Source organism: Triticum dicoccoides, chromosome 6B (genome assembly GCF_002162155.2).
Source record: "Triticum dicoccoides isolate Atlit2015 ecotype Zavitan chromosome 6B, WEW_v2.0, whole genome shotgun sequence".
NCBI lineage: Eukaryota > Viridiplantae > Streptophyta > Magnoliopsida > Poales > Poaceae > Triticum > Triticum dicoccoides.
Window position 1 is genome coordinate 276061404 of NC_041391.1, and position 14061 is coordinate 276075464.

Here is a 14061-nt window from a genome sequence, read left to right on the forward strand (position 1 = left end):
TGGCTTGAGGCCATGAGATCTGAGATAAGATCCATGTATGAAAACAAAGTATGGACTTTGATTGACTTGCCCAATGATCGGCGAGACATTGAGATTAAATGGATCTTCAAGAGGAAGACGGACACTGATAGTGTTACTATCTACAAAGCTAGAATTGTCGCAAAAGGTTTTCGACAAGTTCAAGGTGTTGACTACGATGAGAGTTTTTCACTCGTATCTATGCTTAAGTCTGTCTGAATCATGTTAGCAATTGCCACATTTTATGAAATCTGGCAAATGGATGTCAAAACTGCATTCCTTAATGGATTTTTTAAAGAAGAGTTGTATATGATGCAACCAGAAGGTTTTGTCGATCCGAAAGGTGCTAACAAAATGTGCAAGCTCCAGCGATCCATCAATGGACTGGTGCAAGCATCTCGGAGTTGGAATATACGATTTGATAAGTTGATCAAAGCATATGGTTTTATACAGACTTTTGGAAAGGCCTGTATTTACAAGAAAGTGAGTGGGAGCACTACAGCCTTTCTGATAAGTATATGTGAATGACATATTGTTGATCGGAAATAATGTAGAATTATTCTGCAAAGCATAAAGGAGTGTTTGAAAGGAGTTTTCCAAAGAAAGACCTCGTTGAAGATGCTTACATATCGAGCATCAAGATCTATAGAGATAGATCAAGATGCTTGATAAGTTTTTCAATGAATACATACCTTGACAAGATTTTGAAGTAGTTCAAAATGGAATAGTCAAAGAAAGAGTTCTTGCCTATGTTACAAGGTATGAGATTGAGTAAGACTCAAAAACCCGACCACGGCAGAAGATAGAAAGAGATTGAAAGTCATTCCCTATGCATCAGCCATAGGTTCTATAAAGTATGTCATGTTGTGTACCAGATCTATTGCATACCCTACCACTAAGCTTGGCAAGGGAGTGCAATAGTGATCTAGGAGTAGATCAATGGACAGCGGTCAAAATTATCCTTAGTGGAATAAGGATATGTTTCTCGATTATGGAAGTGAAAAAAGGTTCGTCGTAAAGGGTTACGTCGATGCAAGTTTTAACACTAATCTAGATGACTCTGAGTCTCAATCTGGATACATATTGAAAGTGGGAGCAATTAGCTAGAGTAGCTCCGTGCAGAGCATTGTAGACATAGAAATTTGCAAAATACTTACGGCTCTGAATGTGACAGACCCGTTGACTAAAATTATCTCACAAGCAAAACATGATCACACCTTAGTACTCTTTGGGTGTTAATCACATAGCGATCTGAACTAGATTACTGACTCTAGTAAACCCTTTGGGTGTTGGTCACATGTCGATGTGAACTATGGGTGTTAATCACATATAGATGTGAACTATTGATGTTAAATCACATGGCGATGTGAACTAGATTATTAACTCTAGTGCAAGTGGGAGACTGAAGGAAATATGCCCTAGAGGCAATAATAAAGTTGTTATTTATTTCCTTATATCATGATAAATGTTTATTATTCATGCTAGAATTGTATTAACCGGAAACATAATACATGTGTGAATACATAGACAAACAGAGTGTCACTAGTATGCCTCTACTTGACTAGCTCGTTAATCGAAGATGGTTATGTTTCCTAACCATAGACACGAGTTGTCATTTGATTAATGGGATCACATCATTAGTAGAATGATGTGATTGACATGACCCATTCCGTTAGCCTAGCACTTGATCGTTTAGTATGTTGCTATTGCTTTCTTCATGACTTATACATGTTCCTATAACTATGAGATTATGCAACTCCCGTTTACCGGAGGAACACTTTGGGTGCTACCAAACGTCACAACGTAACTGGGTGATTATAAAGGAGTACTACAGGTGTCTCCAAAGGTACATGTTGGGTTGGCGTATTTCGAGATTAGGTTTTGTCACTCCGATTGTCGGAGAGGTATCTCTGGGCCCACTCGGTAATGCACATCACTTAAAGCCTTGCAAGCATTGCAACTAATGAGTTAGTTGCGGGATGATGTATTACGTAACGAGTAAAGAGACTTGCCAGCAACGAGATTGAACTAGGTATTGGATACCGACGATCGAATCTCGGGCAAGTAACATACCGATGACAAAGGGAACAACGTATGTTGTTATGCGGTTTGACCAATAAAGATCTTCGTAGAATATGTAGGAGCCAATATGAGCATCCAGGTTCCTCTATTGGCTATTGACCAAGAATAGTTCTAGGTCATGTCTACATTGTTCTCGATCCCATAGGGTCCGCACGCTTAAGGTTTCGATGACAGTTATATTATGATTTTACATGTTTTGATGTACCGAAGGAGTTCGGAGTCCCGGATGAGATCGGGGACATGACGAGGAGTCTCGAAATGGTCGAGACGTAAAGATTCATATATTGGATGATATGGTTAGGCCAAGGGGTCAAGCCCATGAGGCTTTAGGTCGGTGCAAAAGGAGTTTTGCGGAGGCCAGGGGGCCAAACGCCAGAGACCCTGGCGTCTGGCCCTGGGCCAGATGCCGAGGCCCATGGCGTCTGGGCCAGACGCCAAGGATTGTGGCGTTTGGTCCTGGAGTCCGAGTGGGACTCTTGCCTTTCGGGCAAAACCGACTTTGAGGAGGCTTTTGCTCCAAGTTTCGACCCCGGGGCTCAACATATAAATAGAGGGGCAGGGCTAGCACCAAAGACACAACAATTGATCCCTTGGATCTCTTAGCCGTGTGCGGTGCCCCCCTCCACTATAGTCCACCTCTATAATATCGTAGCGGTGCTTAGGCGAAGCCCTGCGACGATAGAACATCAAGATCGTCACCACGCCGTCGTGCTGACGGAACTCTCCCTCGATACTCGGCTGGATCAGAGTTCGAGGGACGTCATCGAGCTGAACGTGTGCTAGAACTCGGAGGTGCCGTAGTTTTGGTGCTTGATCGGTCGGGCCGTGAAGACGTACGACTACATCAACCGCGTTGTGCTAACGCTTCCGCTTACGGTCTACAAGGGTATGTAGACAACACTCTCCCCTCTCGTTGCTATACGTCACCATGATCTTGCTTGTGCGTAGGAAATTTTTGAAATTACTACGTTCTCCAACACTCTCCATCATAGGAGGAACTGCTGCCATAGTAGGCTATCGAGGTGGCTCTGGGTCGACGAGGACTGAAGTTGTCGGCTGCCATAACATTTCACCTTCCGTGGAGGAAGGGTTCTTCCCCAACGGGTCCTTGGAGGCCGAGGCCGAAGCCACGGCCATGGAGACATCGGCACCGCCCCCCGTGGTCGGCACGGGTGTAGCTTGCTAAGAGGTCGCCTCCCCCAGCCCGTCATGGGCAAGAGGGAAGGGGGGACATTTTCCTTCGATGCGCTGGGTGGAGGGAGCCCTCTCGACGACTTCTTGTCGCTGATGTGGGAGCGCTGTGGGCTGTGAAAGACAAATAATCGACCAGATTTGTGAAAAGAAGGGACTAGAACGTGTACAACTCGTGCGAAAATAAGGTGTACCTCCTCGGCGGTGGTCTCGGCCTGCGCGACTCGATGAGGTCGTTCTTTGATTCAGAGGAGACGACCTTTGCTGCAGCAGGGGCCTTGTGGGGCACAATGTCGGTGGCCTTCACAAGGCGCCTTCGGGTTCGGGGGGCGTTGCCCCCCGCGACGTCTTTGGACGCCACCCTTTTTCTCTTCGAGGAAGGGGTACCTTCTTCCCCCTCCTCCCCATCTCCCTCTCTTTCCTCCTCGTCGGAGGAGAGAGCTTGAATGTCCTTGGACCTAGCATCCGAGGGATCTCAGATCCAAAGAACTCCCCTATTCTTCCCCGTTTCCTTCTTGGTCTTGGCTGGGGCATTGAGAAGAACTTTCTTGCTAGGCGGAAGACATTATCCAAAGAAGACCATCATTCTCAGCTTCGAAGACAAGTTCGGCGTCTACTGGCGGTGTCCTGGATTAGGGGGTCCCGGCCTAGCCAGTCTAATCCATGGGCCGGGCTACCAGCCCGTAGAGGAGGAGGGGTTCCGGAGGTGTCTAACCTGCTACTTCAAGTATATTTGTTAGATTCGGCATGTAACCCCTAGATGGAAACTGACTATGTGTAACCCTAGATACCCATGGTTCCTATATAAGTCGGAGGGTTTAGTCCATAGAGACATTCATTCATTCATCGTCATCGCCATTGCCCCTAGAGTTTAGACCACAACTGATGATCTCGAGGTAGATCTACTCTGTACTTTGGTACATCCATAATATAAGCAAGAGCGGGACGTAGGGTTTTACCTCCTTAAAGAGGGGCCGAACCTGGGTAAAAAGCATCGCGTCCCTTGTCTATTGTAACCCATCGATCCGATCTCACAGCTCGGGGCCCCCTACCCGAGGTCTACCGGTTCTGTCACCCACATGATGCCTTAATTTGGTCGCTTTGACTATGGTTATTTTCCGGTGCACGCACTTGCTGCGTATGTGGTCTATGCTACAACAACCGGAGTAAGTTCAAGGCGTGTGTACGCGTTCGAAGCAGGTGGCTACGGAGGTTTTTCCCCCAACATGGATGGCAGCATGACCTATGGATTGACCCACCACCTCCTTCGACATAGGTATAGTGTGGGTCTATAGGACTCTGCTGTTGCTGATTAGTCGGTTTTATTTCATGAGTTTTCATCAGACTTTGAATTTGGCTATGTGCATCTTAGTTATGTAGAGATCGGGTGTTACTCATAATGCTTTATATCCGTTTGATGCTACATCTTGAGATAATAAAATCGCTCTTTATTGAAAAAGGAAAATCCACGAACATTCTGAAACAAGCACATGATGAGGTTTGGGAACCGAACTCATAATTGCAACTAGTTAGCATTTGAAATCGACAACTTTGTGACCTAGTCCCGACATTGTGGCTTGTTTGGGGCATCCGGCTTTAGATGTTAGGCTTTGGTGCGATGTTTGTTTGGTATTCGGCTCGGACATTTGGCACCCCTTCATCAAGGGGATAGGAGTAGTGACATGTGTGTTGCCAAGATGATAGCTTCAGGCTTAATGATGTACTCCCTCCGTCCCAAAATTCTTGTCTTAGATTTGTTTAAATACGGATGTATCAAGTCACGTTTTAGTATTAGATACATCCATGTCCAGACAAGTTTAAGACAAGAATTTTGGGACAGAGGGAGTATCATTTTGTAAGGTCTTGGTGAATAATTAATAAAATGACTGCATGCATCGCCCAGATGCAGAGGCCGGGGGTATATCCTCCTTTTCTAAAAAAAATATAGAAATGGGCAACTTGAATTGTATGGTTGTAGTTTGCAAAACACCTCGTTTCAACAACTGAGGTCCCAACTGGAATAAAGGGGTTTCACATGAATTTCATAGGAATGTAATCCTATATAAAGTTTTCGCATGATGCCATTTAGATCTTAGAATAAACTTAGGGGAAAAAATCATTCCTTTCGTAAGCATTTTGGAGGATTCTAAACAATTAGTCACTCCGTCCCACAATATAAGACGTTTTTGCAAGCTATGCGTGTATTTCGCAATAGAAAAAGAGGATTCTAAACAATTGTTCAAATATCATATTTTCACTCATTTTGAGAAGTCCAATACAACCGGTCTCATCTCTTCTTCTCTTTATTCTGATGAAGAAACAATTACATGCAAAATTACCGTGCAAAATAAAATACTCTTGAGCATTCAAACGAGTACAGCAATTCATATTGTTTTCCTATTTTTTGTTTTTCATATCTGCGTTCCAAACGGGGACTGAAACGGTAGAACTTCAGCTAGCTGCTATTCGCAGCGGATTGCCACAACCAGCGACGTGGATGTGTGGCGGGCTGGCGGCTCGATCGCCCACGGCCGGCCGCCGGCAGCCGCAGAATCTTACGGTCGCCGCTGGATAAGTTATGGTAATTCGCAAATCCACAAGAGAGCGATCGGTTTCCATGAATAAACAACAATTGCCCGGCACCTGTGTATCCGAAGCAAACAGCTCTTCCGTGCCGCCGTTTCCTGACCGCCAGTATACTGTCTGTCCGGACAACCTCTGCTGCTGACTGCACCGGAGATCGCCATGCGAGAGGTTTCAATAGCCACGCTCTCAGATCAAAATAAATAAATAGCCACGCTCTTCGTAGCCGGCCGGTCGGATCCCGGCGACGGCGACCGGCGGCCTGGCACGAAACTGGGGACGGAGGAATTACAGTGTACTGCCGCACGCCACCGGGCCGAGAAGGCGACGTCTCCATCCTGACCAATTTTTTGAAGGCAAGTTGTTTCCGGATATGATACGGGATCAGCATGGCGAGGCGAGCGCCGTTCGGAAAACCTCTCTCGCATTCCCGCGCAACCCCCCTGGTTTGTACAATAAATTTAAAAAATGCTGCTTTGTCCGGTATAAAGCTCGCCATCCCGCCGCGTCCCCAAACAACTCAGCTCAGCCACAATCCACTGCTCGATTCTCGTTGCGTAGTAGGGTTCCAAACCAGAGAGCAAGAAGCGGATTGTTATCGGTTCTTTTCGTTTCGTTTGAAGGAGTGAGCGAATTAAGGTTGTGCATCGGTCGAGGTTGATCGACGATGGGTGACCTGATTCCGGGGCTCCCGGAGGAGGTGGCGCGGGAATGCCTGCTCCGGGTGGGGTTCCGTCAGCTCCCAGCAGCGCGCCGCACCTCGCGGCAGTGGAAGGCGGAGGTGGAATCGCCGCTCTACGGCCGCCTCCGCCGGGCCAACGGCCATGCCCGCCCGATCCTCGCCCTCGCCCAGGCCCTTCCCCCGCTCGCCGCCTCCGGCCCGGCCCACAAGTACGCTGCGTCCGCCGCCCTCTCCAACTCCTACCGGCTCGTGCTCCACGACCCGGCCGACGGAGGGTGGGCCACGCTGCCCCTGCTCCCAGGCGGCCGGGGGCTCCCGCTCTTCTGCCAGCTCGCCGCCGTGGCTTGTGGCGAGAGGAGGAAGCTGGTGGTGGTGGGCGGCTGGGACCCTGAGACGTGGGCGCCGACGGACACGGTGCACGTGTACGACTTCCTGGAGGGCGCGTGGCGGAGCGGCGCGCCGATGCCTGGGCCGCGTCGGTCCTTCTTCGCGTGCGCGGCGGCCGGAGGAAGGGTGTTCGTCGCTGGCGGACACGACGAGGAGAAGAACGCGCTGCGGTCGGCGGCGGCATACGACGCCGAGGCCGACGCGTGGGCGGCGCTGCCCGACATGGCGCTGGAGCGGGACGAGCCAAGAGGGATCTGCGTCGGCGCCAGGTTCGTCGTGGTTGGCGGGTACCCGACGGAGGCGCAGGGCCGGTTCACCGGCACCGGCGAGGCATTCGACACAGACGCCTGGACGTGGGATCCAGTGCTGGACAGGGTGGTCGACGAGGGGGCGTGCCCGAGGACGTGCTGCGCCGCGCCGTCCGCAGCAGGCGCCATGTACATGCTACGTGGTGGCCACCTCGCGGTGCGGGACGGCGACAGCGTGTGGCGGGCGGTGGCGCCGGTACCGGAGGACGGGCGCGCGGCGACGGTCGTCGTGGCCATCGGGGACGGCCGCGTGGCCGCCATCGGCGCCGGGCGCCACGCCGGTGAGCAGGCCGTGTATGTGCTCAGCAAGGAGGCTGGAACCAACGGGGCGGCGCCGTCGTGGGCGCGCGCCCTGGCGCCGCAGGAGTTCGCCGGGCACGTGCAAGCCGCGTGTTGCGTAGAAGTATGATACAGTAACAAAAAATCAGTATATGTACAGTTGTCAATTAAATCTGAAAGTTAGTGGCGTTTAGAAAACTACATACTAAAATTTAAACCATACAGGAAAAATCTGCAAGACTGCAACATGTACTTAGATGATACACCTCGCGTTGCCGTGGGATCGGTTGCAATATATTAGACATAAATGTTTGGATAAATAATAATATACAAATTAAAAACTATATATATAGAGAGAGAGAGTATTACTATTCCTCACCCAGGGTGCAGGATATGTTACTCTTCATCTGAGGTAATCTTACGATCATTTCATAAATAAATTATGTTTCAAATATAAATAGTTAAAGTCATATTAATTCACTGCATAAAATTTGACATAAAAAAAGTCAAAAGACCAGAAAAATTACATTTTATGTACATTTTACACTATGTTTTTACATTTGCAATTTACGTAACATAAAATATTTTTTACGACGATTATATATTTTCTTACGTTCTTTTTTTACATCTAAAATAAGACAAAATTTACAAAACGTAAAATTACGATGCATTGATGTTAAAATAGAGGGGGGTGAAGAATAATTCCTCACCCAGGATGACGAATAGCGCGTATATATATATATATATATATATATATATATATATATATATATATATATATATATATATATATATATATATATTCATTGTATTTAGTTATTGAGGTGAACTTTTCCCACACATGTTTGCATGTTGAGTTGGATTTTTTCAAGGGAAACGTTTACATCCGGAGCGCCGGCCGAACCATTGCGCCGGACAAGCGCACGCCTTGCGATCGCTCTCCATCTGCGTCGCGCATCACTCCTCCTTCCAATCCTTTTTCTTTTCATTATCTTCTTCTCCCGGCACGACGCGTAGCAACCACTCCTTTTCCTCCATCTCCGCCGCCACGCGCAGTGCACCGGCGTGAGGAGCTGTTTTGCTGCCACGGCGAGGGCGAGAGAAGACATCGAGGGTGGAGAAGTTGCGAGGCAGGGGAGCTGCAAGAGGCCCGCATGCGGCGCTAGTGCCCGTCAATGGTGCGCGACTAGCCATGGCGTGACAGCGAGGTGATGTTGGAACTGTTTATACGAAAGCTTTCACCCTTCGATTCAAATGCTTCAACCCTTCAACCGAGACACTGTGCAATGGAAAAGCTATAATCGGTCATAAGAAAGCTGCAATCATTCATAAGAAAAGCTACAATCGTTCTCGAAAAAGATTTCAACTAGAAGACTGATTTTTTTGAGTGGGGCACTGCGCAACCCGAAAGCTGCTACTGGCTACGAGAAAAGTTTTAACCGACGGTGAAAAAAGTTTCAACCGTAGATGACAGAAGCCATGGACGACGACGAAAGCTGCAACCGGCTCCGTTGTTTGCTACAACCGGCTTCTTTTTTTGCTACAAACAGAGAGATGACGAGCGTGGTGCACAACGACTTGTTTCTTGCTACAACCGACTCATTTTTTTGCTACTACCGGCTTAGTCTTTGCTACAAACAGAGGTTGGTGAGCATGGTCACCGCGGGCAGCGAGGATAGGCGAACGACGAGGAGGACGACCAGCGAGGGCGGCGAACGGCGACGAGGACGGATGACGGGGGCGGCAACAGGCGATGAGGACGGCCGACAAGGGGACGGCCATCGGAGTGTGTGCAGCCGGGGAGATGGGAGGAGAGAGCGAGATGCAGGGGAGATGGAAGAGAGCGAGACACACGTAAGAGGAAGACGAGGGCATCCGATGGTTACGAACTTACGATCCGCCAGATCGGATGGCTGCGGGCCTACCGGCCCGAATTTGGGCCGGCACCCGCCTTTTTTCAATGCTTGTTTATATGATGAGGTGGCATGTGTGAATGTGAGGAGAAATATGCTACTCTCTTTGTTCACAAATATAGGACATTCTTAGGTTTTTGAGTCGGATGTATATAGACACGTTTAAGTTTGCTTGGTCACTCGTTTCAGTTCGTATGTAGTTTCGATTAAGCATCACACTAGAAAAAAAGTCTCGATAGCAAACTCCTCAAAGCTAGCAAACTTCTCTGCTGCGTAGATAACTCTCTCGAAAGTTTGTAGCAAAGTTCTCTGAAGATTTTAGCAATCTTCTCCAAACTCCAGGGACTATCTATTTGCGTGCACTAGCAAACACATTAATCAGTCCCACACTGTTTCTGTCCAACAATCTCCAAAACCTTCAGGATCACTCGATTGCACCAACAAATATCGGACAATGCATCACTATACTAAGCAAATGCAAACAATAATTTAATACTCGTGTGGTTGCTTTTAATTTCTCCTAACCCATAGTAATCAGTTGTCAACGAAAGAAAGTTCATCCGATCAGCAAGAGAATCTGCCATTGGGTTACTGCACGTAGGATGAAGAATCGTTCAACTTTTCCTCCAAGATGTTTGATCTATGATCCATGACAGCATACACTAAGCTTGCGTAATCAATCGTTTCAGTACATAACTAAAGCAATGCCAGGACCAAATGATAAGGCATAAAAGCACACTTGTAGAATCTAAACGTCTACGTACCAGATGAGAATAATACATCTGAGGCAGCAGATGTATCCTACCAGGCAACATCTGGTGGGTTTTGAGTATGTGCAAATGACAAGGGTAAGAAACTAAGAATACTAGCCACAGCCAGAAATCCAGACAATGCATGATGAAACATACTAACATAGCACAATCATAGCTTACCGATTATGAACTGTGCATGGTGATAATACAACTGGAAGTTCATTAACCACTAGTGTTGATAGGCTCCATACCAGAGGTGAAAATGGGGCTCCAACAGAAATGACAGCAGGTATGGTCCATATACTCATGTTAAGTAATCTGAAGCAAGCAGAAAGAGCACCACTATTTGTTGCCAAGGCAAGATGCATCGCGTGATGCAAATGGATCCAACAAGCGCGATGCTTATACTGAAGCTCGAGATGAAGGCGGTCTATCGCACGGGCTGTTGGTTGTAGTGGCTCTTCTCTTTCTTCTTTGCAGCAGCGAGCTTCGCACTCCTAGCGGCAGCCTCCATTGCAGCGTGCTTGGCGGCAGCATCCACCTCCTTGCTTGATTTTTTCTTTTTCGATGCAGCTATCTTCTTCATCTTCTCCTTCAAGTCCACAGCGGTAGCTTCCTCTCCAGACTCATCGGCCGCCTCTCCATGGTCCTTGCTGGAATCCACTTCATTGGGCTGCTCTTTGGAATCCTTAGATGGTTTCTCATTCCTTAGTTTCTTCTTTTTTGAAGTCTTGCTTTCTGATGGTACAGGAAGACCCTTCTTATCCCCATCTCCTTTCTGTCCATCAGGCTTTCTTTCAGCTGAAAAGTACCAAAATCAAATACTTGTCAGTTTAGTAAAGATTACACACGCACAAAAACATTTAACCAGAAGATAAAGAACGGTTGATCGATCGATTTTGTATAGGTCGTAGCATGATTACATTACATACATTTACTCGTGACGTCAGCCAGTGTAGCATTTTCAGAAATCCCCAACTCGGCCAGAACAGCATCTAGTTCTGCAAGCTCTTTCTTCTTCAATTCCTTCTTTGAAAGTTGCTTTTCTGTGTCTTTAGAATGGACAGGCACTGGAGCAGATTCTTTAACCTCAGGTTCAGATGGTACATCAACTTCATGTCCATGCTCAGGTTCCTCTAGCTCATCATCACCCACGTCAACATCAAGACCATCATCTTCACTCTCAGTTTCCTGCAGTGTAAATGCAGAGCTAATTAAACCATACTAGAGCCTCTGCTGAGGGGGGAAATAATGCATGTATCAACAGAGAACATCATAAGGAAGAGCAGACACAGCTACGCCATAGACATAGAGAAAGTAGACAGAAGCAGTTCTACACGGACACCTACATTTTTTGGCAGGACCCGATAGTATGAATCACTATCAGATATTATACACGTCCATATAACAAATGTCATTTGCTGTGTCCAAAATTATATTGCCGAGTCAGACACCCGAATCCAAGTCGGGTTCGGACATCCATGTTCCTGTCCAACTAACACTAGGAAATATCATTGTGTGCCATACCAGTCACTGAAACAGATTTTCTCGTATTGAATCGCAAAAAACAAACACAATAGAACACAAAGAGCATACATCAACCGGTTTTCTTTCTGTTCTATAACTTGTGTTCCCACTCTATCATTACTCTCATTATAAAAGCTAGTTTGGCCACATGAGCTGGCAAAATACTGGTTTCTTCTCCTTTTGCATCTATATATGTAAACCTATTAATTAGTATTAGCAACACAGGCCTCAAAAAATTGATACGTAATAACAAATCTTACATAGATTACCTTACATGTATGGGGAAAGTGAGACTATGGAATGAGCTACTTTTTCTTAGATTGATCACGGGATAAGCAAGTTAAATACACATAGCAAATACACCTACTGGCAGAAAGTGTATTTAAGAATTTAAGCCATTCCTCATGATATAGGATTTTACATATGAGACAATCCAGGACAACTTCGTAAAGTGGGAATACTTGTGTACACAAAAGACATGCATAAATGGAAAGCTAAGGAATACGAGTAACCAACACAAAATTGTAAGTGAGAAACACTGAACATGGTGCCAGAAGAATCAGTGACATCATCAACATAACAATGAGAAATATTTCCGACGTAAACTAGAAATATAGGTTGACACTAATCATCATAAAACAACATTACTGTCTCCATGCTAGACAAAATTGACATATTCCGTATCTGAATCACACACATCGAACTTCCTAGAATGTCACATAGACATAGTGGAAAAAAACTGTACAACAAACAGTTAGGGTCTACGCACCATGAATCTTCACTGGTGCTTCGGTAAGGAGCGTGAGGTGGCACCTTCACTCGTCAAGCTGTCTGCCCATTACCATACCATGCATAAATATAGCAAACCTAGTAGTACAACGGAAGACACCTCATGTCCAATTCTCAAGATTCCAAGCTTTACCCGTTGGTCGTCACTATTGGCATCGTTAATTGTCACTCCATCAGTGGTACTCCCTCCGTTTCTAAATATTTGTCTTTCTAGATGTTTCAACAAGTGACTACATACGAAACAAAATGAGTGAATGTACACTCTAAAATATGTCTACATACATCCGCATAGGGTAGTCCATTTGAAATGTCTAGAAAGACAAATATTTAGGAACGGAGGGAGTACAAGCAAAGGACCACCACCAAGTAGTTATACTACTCTTCCCCACATCCTAAAAACCATGACCCCACTTATGTAGAACAAGAATCAGCGGTCTCACTAACTACAACCTTTCACGAAACTGAATCTTTGTACGATTTCGAAAGGTTCATTTCTATCACGAAGATACCGGCCGCACCGCTCTAACAACCTACTAGATCAAAACCGGCTGCGAAACTCTAACATCACATCAGTGGACGTGAAAGCAAAACGGGCACTGACCTCCTCGGCGCCGGCCTTGCCGTCCGCGGCGGCGGAGGCGGTTTCCCAGACGGGACGCGGAGGGGCGGTGGTGGCGAAGTAGTCGTCGTCGTCCTCGTCCTCTACGTCGGCCCACGACTTCGACTTGAGCGGCGCGGGCGCCCAGAAAACCTCCGGCGGCCGCCGCGGCGCGTTCTCCTCCCCCTTCCCTGGCGCGGCGGGCTTCTTGGTCCCGTTCACCTTCCGCCCCGGAGCGGACGAGGACGCGGAAGGCTTCTTCTTCTTCTTCTTCTTGAGCGCCTCGAGCGCGGCGAACACGTTGCCGCTGCCGATCCTCACGGCGGCGTCCGCGTCCCTTCGACCGCCGCCTCCCGCCATGGCCGGGGCCGCGTATCCAGCTAGGGGTCGGTGCCGCACTGGCCGGAACGGGAATCCAGCAGGGAGGAGCGGTCGGTGGGTCGGGTTGGGTCGGGTTAGGGCAGTGAAGGAAGGACCCTTGGAACGAGGCGGCGACGGAGGAGAAGAGGAGATGGAGAGGGCAGGGGAGCGAGGGAGCGAGTGAGGTGGTAACGCCAGGTGGAGGCCGGGGTTGTGGGCCGCGGCTCTCGGTGGAGTGTCAGTGTCAGTGGGGGAGGGTAGGTGGCAGGTTGGGTTGTGTTGCAAGGGTGAGTGGAGAGCTTCGTGCCGGTTTGAGGTTGGTCCTTGTTAACTTGAGCGTGAGTTTTTCTTTCTACTCTGGTGACTAAAACGTCTTATATTTATTTTCAGAGAAAATAATATATTGTTTGAAGTGCTTTTTTGTTAGGATTTTTTTGAACTGTTTTTTTTCCTTTTCTCGACGAATCACACGACCATTTCTCCATTGTAGCTTCACCCGTCCAGGGCAATTTGTTTTCCTTCTGTTTTCTCAGCAACAACCACCGATGAATAAAGTATAAAAGAATCGGGAAACCTCGGCTCCACTCATGGT

At 47.4% G+C, this 14061-nt stretch overlaps 2 protein-coding genes across 2 annotated transcripts; one reads left to right on the plus strand and one right to left on the minus strand.

Annotated features, from left to right (window-relative positions):
- The first annotated feature begins 6541 nt into the window (after positions 1–6541).
- On the plus strand, positions 6542–7660 carry LOC119322895 (F-box/kelch-repeat protein At1g80440-like). The gene has a single exon (XM_037596433.1). The coding sequence runs from the start codon at positions 6542–6544 to the stop codon at positions 7658–7660; it is 1119 nt and encodes a 372-aa protein (XP_037452330.1).
- Positions 7661–10341: 2681 nt separating this feature from the next.
- LOC119326100 (serrate RNA effector molecule homolog) lies at positions 10342–13675 on the minus strand. The gene is made up of 3 exons (XM_037599805.1): positions 13113–13675; positions 11128–11386; positions 10342–10996 (listed from the first exon to the last, which is right to left on the minus strand). The coding sequence occupies exons 1-3, from the start codon at positions 13467–13469 to the stop codon at positions 10626–10628; spliced, it is 987 nt and encodes a 328-aa protein (XP_037455702.1). The 5' UTR covers positions 13470–13675; the 3' UTR covers positions 10342–10625.
- Positions 13676–14061: the final 386 nt, after the last annotated feature.